The sequence below is a fragment of the Myotis myotis genome, unplaced genomic scaffold, assembly GCF_014108235.1.
Source record: "Myotis myotis isolate mMyoMyo1 unplaced genomic scaffold, mMyoMyo1.p scaffold_m19_p_2, whole genome shotgun sequence".
Classification (NCBI taxonomy): Eukaryota; Metazoa; Chordata; class Mammalia; order Chiroptera; family Vespertilionidae; genus Myotis; species Myotis myotis.
Genome location: NW_023416324.1, coordinates 210,576,447 through 210,602,165, shown reverse-complemented (window position 1 = coordinate 210,602,165; position 25,719 = coordinate 210,576,447). Strand labels below are relative to the sequence as shown.

General features: G+C 51.6%; 1 protein-coding gene across 1 annotated transcript in view; it reads left to right on the top strand.

The window, feature by feature from the left end:
• The window catches only part of UMODL1 (uromodulin like 1), a 53,469-nt gene extending 42,440 nt beyond the window's left edge, over positions 1-11,029 (top strand). The window contains exons 17-22 of the mRNA XM_036351383.1: positions 750-895; positions 1,361-1,597; positions 1,867-2,026; positions 4,381-4,465; positions 7,538-7,739; positions 9,900-11,029. Of these exons, the coding sequence (XP_036207276.1) occupies positions 750-895; positions 1,361-1,597; positions 1,867-2,026; positions 4,381-4,465; positions 7,538-7,719 (810 nt within the window). The 3' untranslated portion in view covers positions 7,720-7,739; positions 9,900-11,029. The remainder of the gene's footprint in view (positions 1-749; positions 896-1,360; positions 1,598-1,866; positions 2,027-4,380; positions 4,466-7,537; positions 7,740-9,899) is intronic.
• The last annotated feature ends 14,690 nt before the right edge of the window (positions 11,030-25,719 follow it).

Genomic DNA, 25,719 nt, shown 5'->3' with positions numbered 1-25,719 from the left:
TTGTTCCCCGGAGACTCAAGTACACAATTTAGCCGTGTTGTCACTTGCACGCCTTCGCTCTCATCAGGATCATGTTCTTTCCTTCCGTTTCTCTTCTGGATCTTGGCTCGGTGCTGTTTCCCAGACTCGAGAACTTAGAATGAGTGCTGGCTGGCTCAGCCTCAGGCCTTTACCACGTTAACTAGATTCCTCCGGCGAGGGCCCTGTGCTCTCATTTTCAGAAATGTTCATGGGATAATCTGGTGGGGGGAGGGGTCAGATGTGTTATTGTGGGTACCCCCTGATCTAGGCCACCTCTATCCTCCTCCAGTGAGGAAGCTGGCACTGGACATAGGCATAGCCAGCCCCTGGACTTCACCCTCTCTATGACAGTTTATGTTAGAAAAAAATCATTTGGGTTTTTTTTTGTAATATTTGATTGATTTTTTTACAGAGAGTAAGGGAGAGGGATAGAGAGTTAAAAACATTGATAAGAGAGAAACATTGATCAGCTGCCTCCTGCACACCTCCCACTGGGGATGTGCCTGCAACCAAGGTACATGCCCTTGACTGGAATCGAACCTGGGACCTTTCAGTCCACAGGCCGACGCTCTATCCACTGAGCCAAACCGGTTAGGGCTCATTTGGGTTTTTATATTTTGGGGGAAAAAGCTTTTAAGAAGACCCCTCCCCAGCACTCCTACTGGGGTCCTGCTGGGGTCCTGATGGGGCCCAGGAGCTCGCTCATGCCCCACTTGGTTTGTGCTCAGAACATGACGAACACAGTGGTGAGGACAACGCTGAGGAACGACCTGTCCCCCGAGGGCATCATCCACCACCTGAAGATCCTGAGCCCCATCCGCTGTGCCTTCCGCAACGACCTCCTGACGTCATCGGGCTACACCCCGGAGTGGGGGTGAGTGGAGAGGCCCCCACCTCTCCCCAGTGCGCGTTCCTCTCTAGCACCACAGTGAGGGTTTTCTTAGGGTTCCAATCACTTAAGGGCCATCTGAGAGACTGAATACACAACAGATGGTGCCCGGACTTGGCTAAAATGGCCAGCTTTCTTCAACCTTGTTCCCGCTTCCAACTCAGGACCGACCCAAGGAAGTCATATATGTTTCTCTAATCAACCACATAGGACATCCCACTTATAGGGAGCCTGCCCACAGCTTCCCCCCTCTACTCTGCCTGTCGTTGAGTCTCCATCAGTCAGGTGATGGGACTGAGCCCCCACTGCTGCCAGTTCAGAATAAATAGCCTTTCTCGCTTGTCCTCATTTGGGTTTTATTTCCACGCTTCTTTGAGGTTGCTTTTTGGGGAGGAGTGGGGATGAGAGGGATCCCAGGAGGGACCCTCCAGCAAACTGCTCCCTCCGCAGGGTTTACACCATCATTGAGGACCTTCATGGCGCTGGAAATTTTGTCACAGAAATGCAGTTGTTTATTGGGGACTCTCCTATACCTCGGAATTATAGCGTGTCTGCCAGCGACGACATCAAGATCGAAGTGGGGCTCTATAAACAGAAAAGCAACCTCAAGGTGGTCCTGACTGAGTGCTGGGCAACGCCGTCCAGTAACGCCAGGGACCCGGTCATGTTTGGCTTCATCAACAACAGGTAGGGGTTCGGGTGGGCCTTAGGCATTGCTGGTGGCCTGCTTTGGGCCCTCTGAATTTCCAGACTTGTACATGCATGGACCTGGGTTTTAGGTAACACCCCACAGGAGACCCTTTCCTCTCAGGAGCTGGAGATCTAGCCATCCCTGCCTTCCAGGGAGCCTGGTGGGGATGCTCCATGTGCAGCCAGATGTATTGTAACTCTCTCGTTTGGAACAAGGATAGGAGGACCAGTTTATAATTAATGAGTCACCTTTTCTCTCCTCCCAGCTGCCCCATCCCCAACACACATACCAACGTGATTGAGAATGGGGACTCCAACAAGGCCCAGTTTAAGCTGAAAATTTTTTCCTTCATCAACAACTCCATAGTCTACCTGCACTGCAAACTCCGCATCTGCATGGAGACCCCCGGAGCCACGTGCAAAATCGTAGGTGTTGGGTGTTCTAAGTTTCTGTCTGGGTCCTTGCTCCCTCTTGTTATGAGGAGGGTTGCTGTGTTATCCCGGGCGTGGTTGGCTCTGAGAAGAGGTGCTGGGCCCTGCAGATGTGGCCCCTAAAAGGCAGGAAATAGCATTTCAACAGTGGGCAGCCTTTGGGGGAGGACTGACTTAGCTGGGTGTCACCTTAGTCCTTTTTGAGGCCATGCCATCTGCTGGCCGTCACGTCAGAGCTTCCTTGTCATGAGGCTGTTGCACTTCTCAAGGCGATTTAATGCATATTTAGGTGCAAAAGTGTTATTTTAATTTCACTTTATTTTTAGCTACTTTGACGGAACACTGCTGATTCGTAGCCACTGTGACATTCAATCAGGTGTTTTTTCTTTCCTCTATGCAGCATTCATGCTGGGATTATGAATAATTTTACATTCTCATTTTCTTTGACCTTTGAATCCAAAATGTGCTTTGCAGCCCTGAGATTTGAAAGCTCTCCTTCATAACAGTGACACGTATGAGAAGTGACTGTTGTGTGCTGTCTGGGGCCAAGGACAGTGCAGGGGGCTCTGTTGGCCGCTGATCGGACCACTGCGTGTCTCTGCATGTCTATGCTTGCCCCTCTGGTTTTCCTAAGGTTTTCCTGCACAATCCCCCTCCGAGCGTCAGTAGGTCATGGATGAGCGAAATCCAGTGACGGTCGGTTTTGTTGATGTCACTTTTATCAAGCAGTTGATCTGCTGGAGCACGGGAGGAAAGGGACACAGGCTCCCGATGACGGCCAGCTAAGGGCGCGGAGGAGTCTGCCCCTGGTTGCACTGGCCCCGCAGAGATGCTGAGCGTATTAATAGCCACAGTGGCACTTGGCCTCTGCAGGGAGCTGCCAGTCCCCAGATTCTTTACAACAGCTCCACACATTCCTTCCCAAGTTCCTTGAGGATGGCCATTGTATTGGTTTCCTGTGGCTGCTGTACAAAGTACCCTGGAAGGATTGGCTTAAGCAAGAGAAATTTGTTGTCTTCCAGTCTGGGGGGCTGGAAGTCCCAGACCAGTGTGTGGACAGGGCTGCTTCCTTCTGGCTGAAAAGGAGGATCTGTTCGGTCAATCTCCGAGGCTTGTAGAAGCCCATCTTCTTCCTCTATGTGTGTCTGTGTCTGTGTTCAAATTTCCAGTTTGGATAAGGACACAGTCATATTGGATCAGGACCCATGCTAGCGAGCTCATCTTAACTTGAACATCTGCAAAGACCCTGACTCCAAATAAGGTCACATCATAAATACTGGGAGTTAGGGCTTCAACATCTTTTGGGGACATATGAGCCCACAGTGGGTTTAGGCAAAGGCATTAAAAGGAACACATGGTTGCAGTAGGCTGTAGAGATGTGAAGGTGACTCTGAGAACTTTGTTGAGAAAGATCCCCGAACCATGGGATAAAGGGATCAGCACTGGTAACTAGAGACAGCTCAAGGGGCTGCTGCCTCTCATTGCTCTTGCGTACCTCCTTGAGGCCAGCCCTTCCTCCCTTTCACACTGGGCAGAGCATGTAGTCCAGGTGGTCCTGATGGTCCTGGTTGTCCCGGTGGTCCAGGTGGTCTCGGTTGTCCCGGTGGTCCCGGTGGTCCAGGTGGTCCAGGTTGTCCTGGTGGTCCAGGTGGTCCAGGTTGTCCTGGTGGTCCAGGTGGTCCAGGTGTTCCAGGTGCTCCAGGTGGTCCTGGTGGTTCAGGTGCTCCAGGTTGTCCTGGTGGTCCAGGTGGTCCAGGTTGTCCTGGTGGTCCAGGTGGTCCAGGTGTTCCAGGTGGTCCAGGTGGTCCTGGTGGCCCAGGTGGTCCAGGTTGTCCTGGTGGTCCTGGTGGTCCAGGTTGTCCTGGTGGCCCAGGTGTTCCAGGTGTTCCAGGTGTTCCAGGTGGTCCTGGTGGTCCTGGTGTTCCAGGTGTTCCAGGTGGTCCAGGTGGTCCTGGTGGTCCAGGTGTTCCAGGTGTTCCAGGTGTTCCAAGTGTTCCAGGTGGTCCTGGCGGTCCAGGTGTTCCAGGTGTTCCAGGTGTTCCAGGTGGTTCAGGTGGTCCAGGTTGTCCTGGTGGTCCAGGTGGTCCAGGTTGTCCAGGCGGTCCAGGTGGTCCTGATGGTCCAGGTGGTCCAGGTGGTCCAGGTGGTCCAGGCGGTCCCGGCGGTCCAGGTGGTCCAGGCCTATGCAGCCCTCCTTCTCCCTGGCTGAGCTCATCCATTGCGATTTCATGTCTCCAGCAGGGAAAAAATCCATGAATCAGGGTACCATTCCAGAGACTGGGTACATTTCTCATAAACGTTATTGCACTAATTGAATTTCTCTCCTTTAAAAAAAACAAAAACAACAGAATTGCAATGACTTTCGGTCGCTGAGAAGTGGTGAACCATCGGAAACACACCAGATGTCCTGGGGACCCCTCATTCGGTCTGACGGTGAGTTGGTGCCTTGGTTTAGAAAACTAAAGAAAAGACACCACCAATTCCATTTCATTAGCATGTAAACCGAAAAGCAATTCCTTGGAACACAGAGCTCATAAGATTTTCCCTAAAGACTCATAATTAGTAACAATGCCAGCTAACGCTCACGGAGAGTCCCGACCTCCCAGCACTGCACTCTGTTCTGTACGCACAGAATGTAATTTGCTCTTCTCAGCAGCCCTTCAAGGTCAGAGCTAGTACCGTGCCCATGTTGCAGATGAAAAGACCGGGGCTTCGGCAAGTGTGCACATGTTTAAATAATGCATGTTTGGGTAAGGGGCAGGCAGTTAATTTTCCTGACACTGGATAATTGCATGCAGTGGGTGGTTACCAGGAAGGAACTCAGTCTATAGGCAGGCCAAATTCTGTGCATTTGCATGTGTGTGCACACGTGTGTGTGTGTGTGTGTGTGTGTGTGTGATGTGTAAACGCATGTGAATGCGGAAGCTGTTGTATTTTAGGCTTTGCTAAATCAGAAGATGCAAAACAAAAAAAATGGCACTGTTGTTCTCTCTCAGTATAAAACTTCCATCAGCCAGTGTGAAACTCACCATTAGTTTTCTAGGAAAACATTTTCCTTTCTTTGTGATCTAGCCTATTTTTATTTTTATTTATTTATTTTTTGTTGATCCTCACCTCAGGATTTTTTTCTATTGCTTTTTCAGAGAGAGTGGAGGGAGGAGGAGGAGACAGAGACAGAGAGAGAGAGAGACAGCCAGAGAGAAACCTAGATGTGAGAGAGACACATCGACTGGTTGCCTCCCACATGCACACAGGTTGGCAACCTTGACTGGGACTTGAACCCACAACCTTTTGGTGCATGGACTGACATTCCAACCACTGAGCCACACCAGCCAGGGCTATCCTATTTTTAAAAAATGGTTTTGGGAAATTGTGTGCTTTGTGTGCTAGCTGTTCCCCAATATCTGTTCTCCTCTCCTTCCATAATAATAAAACTCCAACTTTTTAGCTGGGAATAAAAACTATATATTTTAAAATATGTAACCGACCTGGCAGCCAGGTGTGGCCATATGAGTAAGTGCTGGCCAGTGAGATGCCGATGGGAAGGTCCAGTGATGACCCCCTCAGGTTTGCTTCCTCAGAACATACCGTGCCCCTGCTTCACCCCGTCTTCTTCCTCACCTCCCCATCCTGCTTCCTGGCATGCAGGTGAGACGGCTGCCGCCGGTCCCCATCCTGGACCATGAGGACCACAGGGACAGGAGCTGGACGAGCCGGGCTCCCGAGGACACTGTGGTGCAAAGCTGCTGGGCCAGGCCTGGGCTCTGACTTAACCAGTTTTATGCACGAAAGAAATAAACTTCCATATTCTTTGTCACTGCTATTTTAGGTCTTCCTCTTTTTTGCAGCTACACTTAATCCTACTTGATTTTCCTTTTTTTGTTGTTTTTCTTCCGCATTTTGAATGGCCCTCCTTCCTCTTGATATTTTCCGGGACAAGAATGTCGGTGTTTTGGATGCAGGGTCTGAGCTGGGAAGTGTGTGCTGATCTGACGTGGACAGGGAGGGCCCCTTGCCCGGGCATTCTCAGCTGCTGGTTCTCATGCCAAGCATTTGGGCAAAGCGCGCTTCCACGGGTCCCAGGCCACGCCCGGCCTCGCCGGCTCTGGAGCTGGGCACTGGCACTGGCCCTCGGGTGACTTTGGCTTGGGTCCTAGGACAACATGCTCTTCCTCCCCTCCTCATTGTCTTAACACATTGTTTTCGGGTAGTTTTTATCGCGCGCTAACAGGTGGCGCGGGCCATTTTTGCTAATTTTTTGCGCAAATGGCAACGTTCAGTAAGATTACGATAACTTTAGTTTACGTATTTATACGTTACCCGCATTCTACCGCTAGTCTATAAAACACGTATTAATACGTGTCCCGCGCTCTACTACACTGGTAGCACGTATAAATACGTAAAACGCGTAAACACGTTTCCCGCATACAACGTGTTAAATTGCTGAGCAGAGCTGGGGCCCTCGTGTGAAATGGAAGATGTGAATTGCATTGCCATGTCTGTGCATGCCTCCTGTTTATTTGTAGATATTACAGAGGATGTAAAACCCAGAGTGGAAAAAGTTATGGGCTTGGCATTAGGAGGCCTGAGTTTGATTTTAGGCTGTCATACTTATGAGCTGTGTGGTCTTGGGAAAATTAGTGAACCTTCTGGATTCTATCCATCCACTCATCCACCCATTTATTCACCCACCTATCCATCCATCCATCCATCCATCCATTTATTCATTCATCCATCTACTGTCCTTCCATTCATCCATTCACCTACTCATCCATTCATCCTCTATCCATCCATCCATTCATCCATCCATCTGCCCACCCACTTACTATTTCATCTATCGACTGTATGTCAGGCACTGCTTTTTCTCTAGAACATGGATGTGTACCTCATTTTTATCCATTCATCCTTTGGTGGACACTTGGGCTGTTTCCACCTTTGGCTGTTGTGAAGAGTGCTGCTTTGAACATGGGTTGGAAAGTGTTTGAGTCCCTGTTGTCAGTCTTTTGGGTCCGCACTCCTGTGTGCTTTTGTGGGTTTTTTCTCCTCCTGGGAGGATCCGCCTGCACTCCTCCACACTGCAGAGTGTGCGAGCCCCCTGTGTCTCCCTGTGGGCAGTCCCACTGAGCCGTCCACCTCTTCCTGGAGGGCCTGTTGCTCCCATATGGCCTCCTCCTCTGGGCCAACTCTTATCCAGAACCCCGAGCAGGCTGAGCTGTGCTGGCTGCTGTGCTCCCCACGACCTCAGACACCTTCCTCGTCAGCTTTGGGAACCACAGGCACATGGCACACACCTCACTGCTACAGGGCTTCGGACGACTCACACTCAGACGATCGTGCTACAGAGTAACTGACAAAGCGGGGAGCTTGCCCTACCCAGGCTCCGTCCTGAGCCCCTCTACTCTCACAACAACATCTCAATGCTAGGACCAGAGGGAGACCCGCCAGGGAAGTGCTTTCCTCCTGCTTGGGGCCGACCTCCCACCTGTGCTGTCTCATCCTCTGCAGGTGAGTCTCCAGAGGTGAAGCCGGGCCTGAGACCCGGCTACATCGTCCTCATCGTGGTGGCCGTCTTTGCCGTGGTGACAGGGGCAGCTGCCCTTCTCATTGTGCGCTACCAGAGCGTGACCGGGAAGTACAACTTCAAAACCCAGCCGGACAACTTCAGCTACCAGGTGTTCCGGGACTAGGAGTCCTGGCTGCGCTGAAGGTGGGTGAGCAGCGAGGTAGCACACTCGGCTGGTGCACGTGACCTGCTTTCGCCACCGATAGAGGCCGTGCAGTGGGTCTCGGGGACTTTGGCAAAAGGTGGATTTGTGGGTGTCAGCATGTTGTGCCTGTGATATATAATAAGACATATATACATGGTCTTCGTTCCCTGTTCCTGGTTTTAGAGCTCCTGAAACCCTTGGCTTTCCTAAGCGACGGAGGCAGGAAAGGTGTCTTCTACTATGTTGTGAGATGACTTTTGGAAAGCACCCAAGGGTGGGGCTGGGTGCCAGGAGAACCAACCATGTGACTGGAGAGTTGGAAATTTTGGTCCCACGGCCTGATCTCGGGGGAGGTGAGGAGGGGTTGGAAGTTGAATCTATCACCAATGGCCGATGATTTACTCAAACAAGCCCATGTGATGAAGCATCGATAAAAAACACAAAAACGATGGGGTTCAGGAACAATTAACTAAGACATCCCCAGTTCTCAAGGTGGGGTACCAGGCGTCCGACAGTGGACTGAGCGGCTGTTGGGGTCAGGAGAAGAGAACTTTCCTGGGATCCCTGAAGCCTCCTGCTAATTGGAGTGCTCTGTCCCCCTCCCCCCCGCCCCCCTGCCGAGAGACCCAGATAGGGGAGTGAACAGCAGCAATTTCAGCTCACCTGACCCTCTAATCATAGAAAACGACCTGCCGCAGTGGGGTGCCTTAGTCTCTGGGTGGGCCCCCCGAGCTTTGGGCCATGAAGACCCTGTTCCATCCTGTGCTCGGTCTGGGTACTGTCGGGTGGATGCACCCACAGTGGCTGGCCCCTGCTCCCCATTCCCTCACTGGGCCAGCAGCGTCCCCAGCCAAGGCCGCCTCCCCTGTGCTTGGCTCCTCCTTCTCTTGAGGTAGCAGATCTTCAGGACAACTCAGCACAGAGTGGTAGATACTGGCCACATCCTGAGCATGAGGAAGTCGGTCCCAGGGAGCTCCGGGGACTCCCCAAGGTCACAGCAGAGGCGGATCACAGCACACTGCCCCACAGGCCCACGACCCTGCCGGGGCCCTTCGTCTCCACCAGAGATGGGGGGGATGTTCCAGGAGATGCCAGAGAGATCCCGCCATGGCTTGTCCTGCCCCCTCTGCTCCGAGGACGCCTGACAGCTGTGTACCCGTGATCCGGGGTCTTGGGACCCTCACAGCCCAGATAGATGGGAGGGCTAGGCCAGTCACTCCCCTGGGGAGACTTCCAAAAGGATTTCCATGGATTTCACCTAACATGTGAAGTGTGAATCCCTATAACCAGCCAGTGCTTGTCCTAAATGTCTCAGGAAAGCTGCGTGTTGGTGCCACGGCCGTGCTGGGTGCCCCCCTCCTTGAAATTACAACACCAAAAGAAAATGGCGTTTTATTTATTTATTTTTAAAAATTAATGTTCAGAAAGCGAGGTCTCCTTCTTTTTTTCTTTTAAATATATTCCATTGATTTTTTACAGAGAGGAAGGGAGAGGGATAGAGAGTTAGAAACATCGATGAGAGAGAAACACCGATCAGCTGCCTCCTACACACCCTGTACCAGGGATGTGCCTGCAACCAAGGTACATGCCCTTGACCGGAATCGAACCTGGGACCCTTCAGTCTGCAGGCCGATGCTCTATCCACTGAGCCAAACCGGTTAGGGCAGTGTTTTATTTTTATTCTTCATTTTTATTCTCCTGGGGCTTGTGTCTTCCAAACTGAAAACCATCTAGAACGAGTGTTCAGGTCTCTGCAAACCTCAGCTCTTTGAAAAACGGTAAACAAACAACCACCTCTCCACACACCAGATTGGCACCTGACACAGGAGCCCTGGGTCCGAGGGGGGTTCTCCACAGATAACACAGAGACACAGGTCCCTGAGGATGTGTTGTCCAGCTCGGGAATGTGCGCCAGGCACAACTGCCGCTGGCATGGGGGGCTTCACTCACAGAGGCCAGGCCACAGGCACCTCTGTTCGGTTCCTCTGTGCCTCATGGGAGTTGCTGTCCTTTTATTGGTGCAGAGTCCCTCAGTCTCAGACAGCAAAGGAATCATGTCCTCAGCTGCTGGTGACCCTCCACTCCCATACTCCACGGGTTTCCTGTATGAGCCTCTCCTTTGCTGTATGCGGCTGATCCAGCTGACCATTCCTATACAGGTCGCCGTGAATCAAGCTCGGTTCTTCATTCATCAAACATTGACGGACGCCTACTCTGTCCCATACTTGGATGAGCCCCAGAGATGATGAAAACATAACCTCTGCCCCCCCCCAGGAGGCCTGTAGGTTCCAGACAAGCAGGCTGGTGAGAGGAGCTGATGGAGAAGTGGGCATGGTGTCAGCGATGCCCGGAGCTCAGACACAGGGATCTTCAAACCCAGCACGGACACAGCTCTGCCATCACCCAGTCACCTCCACCGCCCCAGAGGTCCCAGACCCTTCACCATCTAATTTTGTCCACGTGGCCCTTCCTGGTTTTGCTCCCCCTTGACATCCATTCAGTTATCCAACCATCTTTCCATTCACTCATCCATTCATTCATCCTACCAGCCAGCCAGCCAACTATCTGGTACTCTTTGTCAAATAAGTAATATTCCTAATTTTCAAAGATATTTGACAATACACTTGAAGTTAGTTTTTTAACAATAGGTCAGTAATAAATATATTGTCTAGTAGACGTCATGCTCTTAACTTTTCTCCTGCATTACCAGGATATTATTTTATTCACACAGTGGTGGCTCAAAAGACACTCTATTAATATGAAAATCTTTATAATAAGTAGAAATAACATAATATATATTACTCTTTTATATTTTTCCATTTTCTCAGCCATTACAATATAATCCTACTACAGGGGAGGTACCCTTTAACCATTACACAATGGGAAACCAGAGAAGAAATGGGGGAGTTATTTACTTACGGTCACAACATGAATTCATGAGGAAATCAGTCTAGAATCTAAATAGCTTAGTTTAGAATTTTCTTCATTACACCACGCTAACAGGTAATGCTTGTTACTTTATTTAAAGCAAATTGAACTGTATTTGATAGTTAACACCTGAATGTGTAGTGTTTTTCCTTGAAGAACTTGAAATTGTAACATGATCTTTAGTTCTTAATTCATAAGATTAATTTTGTTGACTTTAATTAACGACCACTAATAGAAACATTTGGGAAAAGTGGGATTTTTGATGTATTGTATATCCTCAGAGTCAGTAAAGAGTTACGCTATGCACTGTTGTGGGTAACCAGTTTTGAACAAGTAGAATAAATTGCTTCTGACATTGAAACGTGCCTGTGCCGGCTGCTCTGTGGTCCAGATGCTCAGCTCGCATCCGTGAGGGCCCAGTGCTGTGCTGGGGAGACCGGGAGCGTGTCTCTGGCTCTTCCTGATGATGATGACAGCCATGCCAAGTGCTGAGAGGGACAAATGCATGTGTGCCGTGAGGCACCCCTGACCTGGTCCATTTGCTCCAATACCAGCTTGGGACCCATGGCATACTGTCCTTGAATGAGAGACAATGAGCGTGCAATAACCCGGCGTTGAGCCCTATGTCTGTGCGGCTTTTGGATTTCAGGGATGACATGCATTTTAAAACTCCATCTTGAAATCTTCTACAGTTTTCATGCATCTCAAGAAAGAGTCTACATGTATTCATGTGTGTTTTCCTTAACAATGAGAATTTGGTCTCCCCTCTCCTTCCCTCACCTGCCCCAGGGACAGTGTCACCCATCTCTCCTTTAACAAGTATTTCCCGAGCACACACCGTGCTCCAGGTCTCGGGCTCAGAGCTACTGATGAAATTGTGGGAGAGCAGACTGAGCCCTGCCCCTGTCGAGCACATGGTCTTGTTGGGGAGAGAGATACTCATATCAATCGATGATGACGGCCATGCCAAGTGCTGAGAGGGACAAATGCATGTGTGCTATGAGGTACCTCTGACCTGGTCCATCCATCTACTCACCCAACCATTCACCATCCTCCTCTCCACCCACACACCCATCCACGTACCCATCACCCATCCCTTTACCCACCGACCCACCGACCCACCCACCCACTCATCCATCCATCCATCCATCCATCCATCCATCTAACAAAGCAATGTTTACTGAGTTCCAGTTCTTATAGTGATACCAGGAAGACAAAAGGAATGTGGTAGAGTCCTTGCCCTTAGGAACCCAAAATCCACCTGGAGAAAGTCCCTGTGAAGACCACCGCCAGGAAGGCCAGGGAGGGAAGGAGAGAGGCAGAATAATGCACATGTGTGCATGTGGGCCTGCACATGCTCCCGTGCTCATGCCACTTCTACGGGAGGGTTCTGGGGTGCTGCTGTGTCCAGGCTGCTATGTAGGAATACACTCATAGTGCTTGCAATTCAAATCCTCTAACCTAGACTCTTTCTGCTGGCAGAGCTCAAGGCACTAAATCCATAGCATCTGAAACAGAAGGAGGAAGGGAGAGATCCCGGTGCCCTGGACACCCGTAGAGGCTGTTCATGGCTCCTGCTCTTCAGTGCAGATGCCACGCACACTTGGAGCTGGGGGTCTTGGGAAACCCCTTCACAGACCATTGGGCTCTGGGTCTCCCTGCTCGTGGAGGGGAGGGGATTTTGTAGGAGCTATGCATGTACTTTATAGCTATTGCCTTATTGAATCCTCATTACCAGCCTTCATGCATAATTATTCTCACTTTACAGTTGAGGAATGGAGACATTATGCAACTTTTCCACAGTCAAGCAGCTAGTAAAAGGGAGGGGCTGGGATGAAAGCCACGCCCGTGTGGCTGTGAGGGCGTGCTCCCATCTGCCTCCTGCCGCAGGCCCAGAGAGGACAAGGAACATGACCACCAAGGTTCTCCCCTCACTCGTCTAGTTGTCACACTAACCCTGTGAGTTAGAAGTTGTGGATCCCATTTTACAGATAAGTAAACTGAGGCTGAAAGTTTAAATTACTGGTTCAAGAGGCTCAGAATGGAAACGCAGATCTTCTTCCTCCTAGTTTAGGCTCTTGCTCCTCCAGGGAAGATGTAGTTGTTTTACTGGTGAGGGATGGGAGGGAGGACCTTTGAGGACCTTAGAACTCAGTGTACATTTGAGAGGTGGAGAGATAGCCCGGGCCCTCGCCAAGGCAGGTTGGCCTCAGGCAGCTGAGGTTCTGAGTCCTGGGTAGTTCTCATGTTCAGACACCACCTGGGGCCCCAAGTCCTTCCCTGCCCAGGAGCCCAGGCTGTGATCCCCTCTGTGGTGGCCGGTTTGATGGAGACAGAGAGTCTGATGGAGTTACCTGTGTGGTCCTCCCCCTCTCTGGCCCAGACTGCACCACCCCTTTCTGACCACTAGATGGCGGGCAGACCAGGGCAGGAGATCGCTGTGTTTCCTCAGCTTCCACAGCCCTGCTTTTCTTGTTTTCTTTTGCCAACAAACAAAGGGGAATTTGAAATCATTCCACCGGGCTTTGGGGTCCTGTGGGGGAGGGGTCCTGGGCGCCCTGGAAGCGGCTCAGAAACTGACATTGGTCATTCAGGGTGGACAGACCCGGCATCTTCAGAACAAGGAGTTATTGGATGCTCTGGCCAGTGGGCAAAGCCGGTGTGGACGCCACTCCCTCCCTCAACTTCCCACCAAAGGGAGTCACCTTCTTCCCCCTCCCTCTCCGTTGCTGGGAGGAAAGGGGCAGCCTTGCCAAGAATCAGTCTCTGTGCGTGTGGCAGTGTCCCTGGGTGAGGACTCCAGGAGGGACAGTGGTGGCTCCTGCAGCAGGTTCTCAGGGTCTGAGCAAAGCTGGAGATCTGGCCGATTGAGGAGGCAAGCGTAGTGTTAGAGCAGAAGTGCTTCCGGCCTGGACACAACTTCAGCATCTTTGGGGGAATAAGTGCTGGGAAGTTACGGTCTCACAGGGAGGGAGGTGTGCAGGGCATGGAGGAGAACCGCAGCCCCACTGGGTGCCCCACGACTCTGGATGTTGAGCCTTGGTTGGATGGGAGAGTCAATCTCTTAATCAGGGATTGCAGATCTCACTTTGGAGACTGGACACCAAAGTAGCTCTGATGGAAAGAAATCGGCAGTCAGGCCTTCGCTGGGGGTTCCTTACACCAGAGAAAGCTCAGAGTTTGCACCCCACAGCGTAGCGTGTGATTGATTGTCAGGATGATGTGGAGAGATGGCGCCTTTAATCTCTCTGATCCTCCGTTTCCCTGCCTGTAAAATGGAGATGGTCCTGGCATTGGTTAGGGAGCCTTGGGCCGTAAGTAATGGAAACATCAACTCCCACAGGCTTTAACAAGCAACGAAGAACATTTCTGGCCGATTGTCAGTGACAAGGCCCAGGCAGGGTGCGCGTCAGGTGAGGTTCGGTCCTGAAGATCTCAAGGACCTGGTTTTGTCCATCTTCGGCTCTCCTTCCATAGTTTCAGCCTCAACGAAAAGTTCCCTCTTAGTCCCCAAATAGCCGTGAGCAGTCTAGCAGAAGAAAGCTGGTGTCTAGCAGAAGAAAGCTGGTGTCTCCAGCTGTGGACCAAAGAGTCTGTGACTGTCTCGATTGACACCTCCTGGGTCATGTCCCCATCCCCAAGGCCATCCCTCTGGCCAGGAGGCAGGTGCTGGGTGTGGAATGATGCAAGGGAGCTCTCTGCCCGGCGCCTCCCTCACCTGCTGGCCTGCAGCCAGGTGACTCCTGTCACCTGGTGGGAAAGGAATGAGCTGGAGGCTGGGGAGGAGGTGGTCTCAGGATCAAGGTCACTGCCTCGGGCTTGTCTAAGGTCCACTCTGGCCCTGGGCTTCTCGGCCTTCAGATCCTGGGGCTCCCTGGCTCGGCCCCTGAGCTCGGGAAGGTGGCCTGGGAGACCAGCTCCTCTATAGGACACAGAGTCCAGTGTCAGGGCGACTCTTATGAAAGGTCTCATCAGCAGCCTCATAGAACCATCCAGAACATGTCATCCAGGTCCCAGATCCAGACCCAAATCGCTCCCACAGCGAGAGGGCAGGCCCGTTCCTGCTTGGGATGGGGAAGTTGTTTTGCAGGGAGAAGCCTCTTCACTCCAGCAATGTTTAGAGTCAGACGCAGGTGATCAGCCGAACCCGTCGTAGTCACACTCCCCTGTCAGGTTCGGGTTGTCTCTGTTTCCCAGTGTCCAAGAGGTTGGGGGAGGAAGGCGGGTCAGGGGCTCCGCAGCTTTTCAGAATTTATCCCTCAGGAGAGCTGGCTCCGGTTTAAAATGGGCCGCTCCTCATGGGCTGTTGGGTCCAGGCTGAAAGATGGAGGAGAAACAAACTAAGTGTGTCAGTGGATTGGCCCTAGAACCGAGAGCTGCGCGCTCCTACGTTCTGTCATCCATGTCGCTGGAGTTCTTTAAAGTGCAGGTGCCGCCCCGCCGAAGCGCCTGCCGAAGAAAAGGAAAGGCATAAAGTTTGTAAGCACAGTTTAAATTCATGCGCAAGGATGGTCAGTGAAGAGGATGGACTGGTGATGAGGGTTTCCACCGCTGGAGTTCATCAAACTCCAGATGTTCCCTGGAAAGATGGTTAAAAGTTCCCAGATGGATGAAAAACACACATAAGTAAAAGATTCATGAGCTGAATTTACTTAAGAAAAATAAATTGTCTCTGTAATTATCCTCCATAATTACATGAAATTGTCAGTAGCTTTGAAGGTGTTTTCAGTGCCCAGCAGCCTCCTGGGACATCGGGGCCCCCGACGGACACCTGCTGGGGAGGACTGTCAGTCAGGGCCCAGGTGTGCGGAGACGCTCTTCCAGGTGGGACATTCCCATCGCGATCCAGTGCTTTCTGGGAAGGTGCAGGGTTTGGACAGCCCAACCCGGCCGAGTTAACCCTTCACTGCACAGGGGCCTGTGGGAGGGAGCGAGTGTCTGAGGGTGCCCGTGGGCCCTCAGTGCCGCTGGGAGGCCGGCCCCGCCCTGCCTTCAGCTCAGATTGCCTTGCAGAGCCTGGAAGTCACCCTGAGACCCAGGTGGAGCTGGGCGGGGGCGGGGCTCAGCTCCGTGTCCTTGACTCCGGTCCAGCAGGGAGCGTGCTCAGGCATTTAGGCTGCATCACATTCACACTCTCTCTGAGTGTTTATACCTCTTCTTTTAAGAGCAGCCACAATTGCCACCAGCTCAGCAAAAACAAACATGGAGTAACCATGGTGACACGCGCATTTTGGCACAGGGGCAGAAACAGCCGCAGGCGGACGCGGTTTAATGCGTTTGCCCAGGTTTGATGCGAAGCACAACGGACCAGATGGAAAACCTTCACGGTGCCCGGTGAGCTGCGGCTCTCCTCTCTCCGCAGGTGTCTGTCCCCCTACGTCATCACAATGTTGAAGCCCAACAAGGGGTTGTGGTCACTGGCACCCAGGCCGGCCTCCCAAGGCCACGCCCAGCTCCCTGGTCTGGGAGAACACTGTCCAGCAGGCTTCCTTGCCTACAGCCCAGACCCACCACGTTCAGGTTTCCTTTTCACAAAGTTGGTGCCCAAGGATTGCAAAGGCAGGCTCTCCGAGAGAGGCCCAGCCGGCTGCCCTCTCGCAGGGCTGGCCGCGCTCGGCTCTCCGAGGCTCTGAGGCTTGGCTCCAATGCTCTGAGGTTGGCTAGACTCCAAGACTAGCATCTTGAATGATGTCACGCTTCACATGGGCAGGTCACACGCTTTGTTCTTGTGTTGGCAGTGATAACTTACAATGAGTCTAAGGGTCTGAGCCCCTGACTGGCCTACAGGGAACAGACACTCATTCCAAATCCCGCCCTTCCCCCCCCTCAATTCCTTCTGACCCATCATGGGCCTGGACAGAGAGCAGCAGGTACTGTGGGCTGGTTGCATTTGAGTGTACACCAACTTTACACGGAATTAGGAAAACATATTTACATATTCCACGGCGCTCCTATAATCAGGACCAAAGACCTTTTATCAAAAGGGATTGTATCTAGGGCTGTGCAAATTCAAAAAGAGTCCAGAGTCCATGCAACAAAATTGACCTGGGTCGCAGGGAAGCCCGGGTATCTCCACGATGGCTTCACAGGACAAGACCCTAGAGCAGTGATCGGCAAACTGCGGCTCGTGAGCCACATGCGGCTCTTTGGCCCCTTGAGTGTGGCTCTTCCACAAAATACTGACTTCTGCACATGGGCCATGAAGTTTCAATCGCACTGCACGTGCACGCCCACACGTGGTATTTTGTGGAAGAGCCACACTCAAGGGGCCAAAGAGCCACATGTGGCTCGCGAGCCGCAGTTTGCCGACCACTGCCCCAGAGTGAGCACACCAGGCCTCAGAGCCGAGGTGGACTCTGGAGGGAGAGGTACCTGTGCAGGTCACTCCATGCACCGAGGCTGGCTCCCTGGGTCCTGCTGGAAGGAGAGGTCTTGTTCATGGGCGCTGCCAGGCAGTTCCTCGGTTCTCAATGTGAGCCAGCAAAAGGCAGGCTGCTCCCGAGCAAGAGTAAGATCTGGGTGACAAATACCAATAAAGCACAGATGCTTGGGGCAGGGATGAGGGAGGCCTGGAGAAAACCCCCTGGACAGAAGTCCCAGGCCGTGGGCACTGCCTGCCGCTGTGCAGCAGTGTCACAGGCACCGTGGGGACCGTGGACTCGAATCCCGTGTGCGCAGGCAGGAGGAAGCCTTGCCCGGTCCCGCCAGGCCTCGTCATCTGTGGGAGGATGGGATGTGCGGTGACGCAGGAGCACTCTGACCCGAGAAGGGTCTTACCAAACTTTCACCAGCCCTAGAACCCCTGGAGGTGGGAGTGGGGGAGGAGGGAGAGTTGTATCTCAGATTCCTGGGCCCCACCTGCAAGAGTTCTGATACAATAAACTGGAGGGAGCCTCATTCTGTATCCACAATCCTTACAACGTTCAGGGGACCCTCCCACAGGGCCTGAGCACTGCTGGAGTCTTCTTTGCAGATTTCCAAATGCACACGGATCTTCGTTGCTCGGGCAGCTCAGGTGGGCGTGGCTGTAGGTTCTGCCGAGGACTGGAATGGAGGTGCCACCCCGAGGCCCTGCTCCTCGGGGCCGGACTTTATGGGGCGCAGTGGAGTAAATTGTGCAGCTCCTGGCGAAGTCGATGTTTGTTGAGCCTCCTATGTACAAAGCAAAGAGACGTTCTGGGGCGAGAAAAAGGAGCGAGACCCACAGCCGTGTCTCTGGGGACTTATTGCCGAGAAGGGAGGATGGGCGAGTTAGGAGAGGATACTGCCCAGGAGCCCTAGTGCTGGGAAGCCCCTTGGGGGCACAGCCCAGCAGGGCCGGGGGAGGCCTAATGCAGAGCCCTAGAGCCCATCCACTGTGAGCAAGCAGGGCATGTGTCCTGGCACCTGGGGGCCCTGCCAGGGGCCCATCTGCTCAGCCAGATCTCCCTGCCCAAGGCTGACCGGAGAGTCCCTCACCCCCACACGCACGCGGGCACCGTGGGGACTGGCAGCCGAGCTTTCTGTCTCCCACTGCCTGTGCGTATCCCACGGCACAGCTCGCTGCAGCCAACTTCTTGGGGCAGAGGGACGGGAGGGCGTTTCTCTTCCTTTGGCACGGAGACTGCTGGATGCCCCGGACACTGTGCTGTCCTGGCCTTGACCGCTGGGGTCTGATGGCCACACGGGACCCCCCTCCCCAGATAGAGCTCGGTCTGCAATAGAGCCCGTCTTCTCCCTGAGACCTGAACTTCCCTGGAGAGAGCCACTCTGGTGGCTGGTGTGGGGCCAGGGGCTCAGCTCCCTAGTGCCTCACACGTGGGCCTGGAGGCTAGTCCTCCTGGCCCGGATCTGGGATCTGCCCGTTGCTAATGAGACCGCAGAGGGAGAGGCAGCAGACGGAGATGCCAGACCAGGTCGGGGGAGGGAGCAGGAGGCACAGGAAGAAAGGGGAGCCTGGCACCCAGCTCCCTCCCTTGCCCTCCGTCGGCCCTGCAGCAGCAAGGCCTTTCTGGCATTTCTCCAGACTCCACAGCCCACACCTTGAACCTGGGAGCAACCTGGGATCTCTGGCTTGTAGGGACTGGATGGTGAAGGATCGAGGCAGGTGTCGGGGAACCTCGAGACCATGAAACAGTCCGGCCCGTGATCTTTATACCTCCTTCTCTCAGCAGGTGTGTTTGTGAAAACGACCCGCTGGCCCTGCCCCGGCCTCTGATGGCACTTACACCTGCACCTTCTCTCGGGTGACACTGAAGGGCTGGAGGCGGGCACCTCCACGTGAGCGTTCGGTGAGCGTTCAACTGGAGCCCTGGATGTGGCCCTGAAGGCTGGCACTCGTGGTCCAGCTGTGGCAGAGGAAAGGGGCATTTCCTGCTTTGCTGATCTGTTTGAAGGACATGATGCCCGAAGAGGGCTTTCTCCCAAATCACCAAAGGACGAAGGCAAACCAAGACACAGGCCAGGCCATCGTCGGGAATTACATTCTGCAGTCGCATCTGTGTGAGACAACGCACAGCAGGCCTTGCCCTGAGACCAGGCTGGCTTCCAACTGCTGCGGCTTCTGGAAAAAGACCCCAGGCGCCCCAGGGAAGCGGCTTCATCTGGACTCAGCCCTTCCTGCCTCTCGTCCCGGAAAACATGGCCGTGGCTCACAGCCAGCAGAGCTTCGCCGGCATTCATAATCTTATTAAATCCTAACAGCCGCTGAGATCAGTATCGCTCTCCTTTTTCCTCTTCCTGCAGCTAAGTGGCTGCCAAGGCCCCAGGGGGTCCTGCCAGGCCCTGGCTGTTGCACCTCAGGCCAGGCACAGAGGTCACAGAATGGGAGATAGGAAGGCTAGGGCTGTGGGTATACCAGTGGCTGCTGTGACAAACAGCCATACACTTAGTGCTCGTGTAAAACCACACAACTGCACTATCTCACACTTTGGGAGGTCAGACGTCTGACCTGTGTTTCACGGGGACACAACCGGGGAGCAGGAAGGGCTGGTTCCGCCTGGAGATTCTGGGGGGTGGGGGGTGAGCTTCCTTTCTGTCTGTTTGGCTTCCAGAGGTGCCTTGTTTCCTGGCTGGTGGCCTTGCCTCCAAGTTCAAAGGCAGAAGAGCTGGTCTCAGAGCCTCAGTTCACATCACCCCAGGTCTCTGCCTCCCTCTGCCACATCTAAGGGTCCAGGTGATTGCTCCGGGCCCACTGGGGGACGAGGGTAATCTTGCTGTTGTCAGGTGAGCTGATAAACAACTTCAGCTCCATCTGCCACCTTAATCCCTTCCAGCCTGAAAGGTGATATGTTCACAGGCTCCAGGATTAGGGAGACATTCAGGTCTGCGCCCCCGGGGCCTCCTTTCATGTCGTGACTTGGGCCAGGCGTCCCTCCAAGGCCCTGCCTCTGCCTGTGGGATGTGCTGGGGCTGGCTTACCCCGGTGTTTGGGAGCCAAGAGTTAAGTAGCTGTTATTAAAAGCTACATAGGCACACAATTAATAAAATAAATTGCATTAAAACGAAGGTAACGAATGCTCCAATTCATCACTTTCTAATTGTTTTCCTACATGTTACTGTCATCTACCCTCTGGGGGTGACTTGCCTCTATTATATCTAAGTGGCAGAAATTCTAGTACCTCCCATCTCTTTCCAAATCATGGTGGCAGCTTGAAATTGGCCACGATGGGAGTAGCCACACCATGGGAATGAGCAAACTACAGATCAGGGCTTGATTTATTTTTGTTTTTTGTTGCTGATTATTTAAAGTAATGGAGAAAATAGTAATATGCCATGTTCGCCATTGCTACATGGTGAATGATTTGCCATGTTTGTAACTGCTACACTGTGAATAGCACAAAAATGGTCAAATCATAATTGAACGGCAACTGTTAGTCGGCTACAAATACAAGAGTTTGGCAAAGATCCATGAAAGGGTTCTGTGTGAACTAGTTGGCTACATGGAATTTACAACCCAAAGCACCGTTTCACGATTATCTGCACGCTGCATGCCGCGCTCCCTCCATAGCAATACCCCGGAGAGTGAGCCGGTGGGCAGCTGCAGGGACAAGCTTCCTTCTGCCATCCCCCCCGCCCCCCTCTCGCCCCAGCCTCACCTCCCAGCACCACGTGCTCTGTGTTCTGCCCTCTGAACCTCTCGAATTTCCCAGAATCCTCCCTGCTTGTTCACACACTGTTTCTCAAGGTGGCAGGACCCCACCCCACTCCACCCTGTGCCATTGCCTGCCTATCCTGCTTGTCCTTCAGGCACAGCTCAGGAGACCCCGGGTTGGGTGGAATGCCACTCATTGCCCCCAGCTTCCCTCCACCTCAGCTCACGTCACACACACACACACACACACACACACACACACACACACGCACACACACACGCGTGCACACACACATGCACACACCCGGAATCAGGCTGCCCTCTGTCTTTCCTGCGGCCCTGGCTGTGCACAGAACAGCCCAGTTCCTACACAGCAGGTGCTCAACGAACGCCCACTCCGTGGAATGGGTAGAACACGCACGTAGGAGCTGGAGTTGCTCTCGGCTGGGTGCACAGCCTTTAAATCTCCCCCAGGACACGGCAGGAAGCAGAAGAGAGAAAGAAAGCACAGATGCAGACACAGCCCCGAAGAGAGCCGGCTCCCAGCAGATGGGGTCTCTGGGCACATGGAGGGCCCTGGGGAATGCCACATGCCAGCCCCCTGTGTCTGGAGGCCGGCATCCCTGACAAAGAGTTTCTTTGTGCAGACCCGTGGGAGGCAGGGAGCACAGCGCTCAGGGCAGATCAGTGTCCTCCCCAGCGGGCCCTGGGAGCTGGATCCCGCCCCAGGTGTGCTCAGAGGGTAAACAGGAGCCGGTGTGAGGCAGTTGATAGGGAGACAGCTGCCCGGGGACCCCGGCACAGGCAGCCCAGGTGTGGAAGCCGCCCTCGTGGGCTGCCCTGTCCCCACCCTCACCAGGGCTCCTCGGCAAACAGCAGGAGGCGCTGATGAGGGCATCAGGAGAGATGCCTGGTTGGGTAGCAGTAATGGTGGCAGTGCTGCCTGGAACCTAGCCATGCCAGGCCCAGGCTAGGCCCTTTCCTGGCACCAGCCTGAGTAGGAGCTCTCGGGATTACACCCTCTTTACAGTGGGGAGACTGAGGTTTGCACCTGGTGAATGTCAGCACCGGGACAGCCTCCTAGACCCTGAGATCACAGATGGTCTTAATGCAGCTGCTCGTTATTCGCCGGCTCCGGGCTGCTGAGCTCCCAGGGCCTCTGTCCACGTCCTCTCGGGCTCCTCTCCCGTCCTTGCCCCACTCCCAGGTGGAGGCACTCACCCTGTACCTCCTCTCACCTTACCTGGAGTCTGGAGACCACCTGGAGCCGTGGGGAGGCCAGGTGGGAAGCAGGGCCCTCCAGCTGCGTGCCTCCCAGCTGCCCTCACACAGGAAATGCCTGCCCCACAGCCGAGGACGGTGCCCGCCGGAGAGCAGGCCTCTCCTGGACTCCCTTCCCAGTCTTGGGAAGAGAAGGAAACTTCCCGGCCTGGGGTGGATGGAAGGAGAGATGGGAGGAAGGGAAATGACGTCAGAGCCAATATACTTGGAGAAGGTGCTGCGAGACTTCCGGTTTACAAACAGGGGGCCTAAGTCAGCATTCCCCTAACCTCGAGGAAGACCCATGGAGAGCAGGACCCAGGAGGACACAGGATCCGCTCCATCTGTAATGAAGTGAGTCCTCAGGCCTGGAGATGGGGGGAGGGGTGTAGGAAGTGATGGGGGGCGGGGCGTGGGTGAGCTGGAGAGAGGGTTAGAAAAGGCCACAGCAGAATGCACAGCTCAGGCAAGGTCCCCCAAATGAAGAGGGGAGGGGGGTTCACCTGCAGGCCCAGGGCATGTCCCCAACCTGATTGGTTCTGAGAAGCAGAGCATGGGGGCTACGTAAGGAATTAGTTGGCAAACCTCGCTGCCAGGAAGCCGTGTGTGGGTATCACGACGTCTTCTTAGAAGAGGAGAAAGCATAATCTTTGCAAACATGGGAGAACTCAGATTCACACACGTCAGGTCATGCAATGCAGATGGGACGAACTTAAATCTTAGAAACCCAATTCCGCGCCCCGTCCAAGAGACAGCCTACACCTATTAAAAGGCTGAAAATCCAAGGATGGTGGTTAATGTCAAGGGAGGCTGAGTTTAAGCTGAAAAGCATTGGGCAAGACCAAGAAGGGTCCTTTAGAATAATAAAGACGGCAACGCACATTAACCTGTCCCAGTGATGAATACTCATGTACCAAAAATGACTCGACTGCTACAAAGTAAAAAAGGAGACACGAGATAGTATATGTAAGCGCATAGTGCTAATAGGAGGTTTTTCAGGAAATAGCTGTTGTGATTTATTTGTTAACTTTTTTCTTTTGGGTAATTTACCCGATATTTAACCACTAAAAAGTTTCAGAAAAGTTCAAAGAGTTGTGCACTAAACACTCATATATCCAGCCTCCCCAGGTCAGGGGTCAGCCAACTCTGGCCCCAGGACTAAACTCACCCACTGGCTGTTTTGCATGACTTGTAAGATAAGAATGGCTTTATGTTTTCAATGGTTGAAAAATAGTCAAAAGAGAAAATATTTGGTGACATGAAAATTATGTGAAATTCAAATTTCAGCATTTATAAATAGGGTTGTGCGGGAACACGGGGTACGCATATTGTCCATGGCCGGTTTCTTGCCCCATAGATTGATTGGTTGAATAGAGCAACAGTCTACAATATTTACTACCTGGCTCTTTACAGAAAGGTTGACTGACCCCTGCCCTAGATCTAAAATAAGCAATTTTTTTAGTAATTGTTTTGTCACCCATCTGTCCATCCCTCTGTCCATTCATCAACCCACACTGTTTTGGATGCATTTGAAAGTTGTAGACATCAGTACACTCACTCTTTAAATGCTTCAGTGTGCATATCATTAGTCAGCATTCCTTACTAGTTTATGGGTGTTTTGTAAATGATAAGATGTACAAACAGCAAAACGTGTAACATTTAAGTCTCATCCCCTATCAAGGTGAAGTTCCCCCGTGGCCTTTCCCAGGCCAATCACCCCACTGAGGCTACCACAGTTCCGAGTTTTCACTCTCGGTTCGTTTGGCCGGTGCTGGACCTTCACACAAATGGAACTGCACAGCCTGTAGTCTTGTGTGCGAGGTCTTCCACTCCGCACAGTATTCTAAGAACCACGCTGCTGCCGTGTGGGTGCAGCCCCTCCTACTGAAGAGCATTGCATTGTATGAATATGCCAACATCTGTTTGCTCATTCTGATGACGGCCCCCACGCTACTCCAGTGTTTGGCTCGTTTGGATAAAGCTGCTGTTTCTTGTCGATGCCTTTGATGGGTAAATACCTGAAAGTAGAAGTTTGGCCCATGGGGTGCGTGGATGTTTAGTTTTATAAGACACCGTCAGGCTTTGTCCAAAGCGGTTGGACCATTTCACTCCCAATGATGAGAATTCTGGTTGTACCACGCCTTCACCAGCAATGGGGGTTGCCATTCTTTTCCATGTTAGCCATTCTGGTGAGTGTGCAATGACATTTTGTGATTTATTTGGGTTTTCCTGATTCCTAATAATGCTGAACATCTTTTCATGTGTTTTTTAGACATTCATATATCTTCCTTTGTCAAGTAAAAAATTAGATCGATTTCTGCCAGGTAAATATTTCGGTATCAACATTTATTTGCTCACCGATGGACATCATAAGACTAAGAATGCAGCCCTGGTGCAGTTGGTCGGAGCATCATCCCATGCATTGGAAGGTCTTGGGTTTGAGTCCTGGTCGGGGCACATATCCAGGTTGTGGGCTCGATCCTCTGTCAGGGAGTGTAGGGGAGGAGGCTGATAGATGTTTCTTTCTCTCTCCCTTCCTAAAATCAATTTTTAAAAAAAATCAAGACTAGGGATCCAGTGTTGTGGACATTTTTTTTGATTATGACATAATCAGTTAAAAATGAACAGCTCTTAAAAAATCTAAGTTTATTGAGTTAGAGTTTACATAGCCAATAGGACATCCATTTTAAGTGTCCGCCCAATAACTATGACATGAGGTAAGGTTTGAGGTTTATTTATTTTTTATCATATGGACATCCTGTCATTCTAGCACCATTTCTGAAAAGAAGGTCTCATCCCCCAATGAATTACTTTGGAATCTTTTTAAAAAATTAATTGACCATTTCCCTCCATGAATCTTTATATCAGTACTACAATGTCTTGATTACAGTAGCTTTCTAGTAAGTCTTAAAGTCAAGTAGTATACTTCCTCTAATTTAATTCATTTTCCAAAAAATTGACTCTTCTAGGTTCTCTGTTTTTCCTCATGGAATTTTATAATCTGCTTGTCAATTTCTACAAAAGAAAGAAAGAAAGAAAGAAAGAAAGAAAGAAAGAAAGAAAGAAAGAAACCACTGGGATTTGGAGGGAGCATTTGTACAGAATTAATATTTCTTCCTAACATGTTTAGTAGAACTCACCAATGAGGCCACCTGGGATTAGAGTTTTCTTAGAGGGAAATGTATAACTATAAATTCAATTTAAAAAATAGATATAGGGATATTCAGGTCATTTATTTTTATTTTTCAAGAAATCTATTCATTTTAAATAACTAGACAAATGTATTGACAGAGTTGTTCATAATATTCCTTTATTCTTTTAATGTTCATTGTATGTATAGTCCTATTTATAATTCCTAATATTGGTGATTTATGCTTTTACTTTTTAAAAAATTTCTGATTTTTCTGGCTAGAGATTTATCAATTATATTTATTTTTTCCCAACAATTTAGTTTTGCTTTCATTGGATTATCTGTTCTTTTTTTATCTTCTTTTTCAATCATTTCCGACTGTTATTTTCTTTTTTCTTAATTTGGGTTTATTCACTGTTGTCTTTCTAGTTTATTGACTTGCAAACTTAGATCATTGATTTGTGGCCTTTGTTCTTTTTTTTACATAAGTACTGAAAACTGTACGTTTCCTTTTAAGCAGTACTGTAGTTACATCCCAACATTTTGATATGTTCTGATTTCATTTTCATTCAGTTTGATATATTCTAAT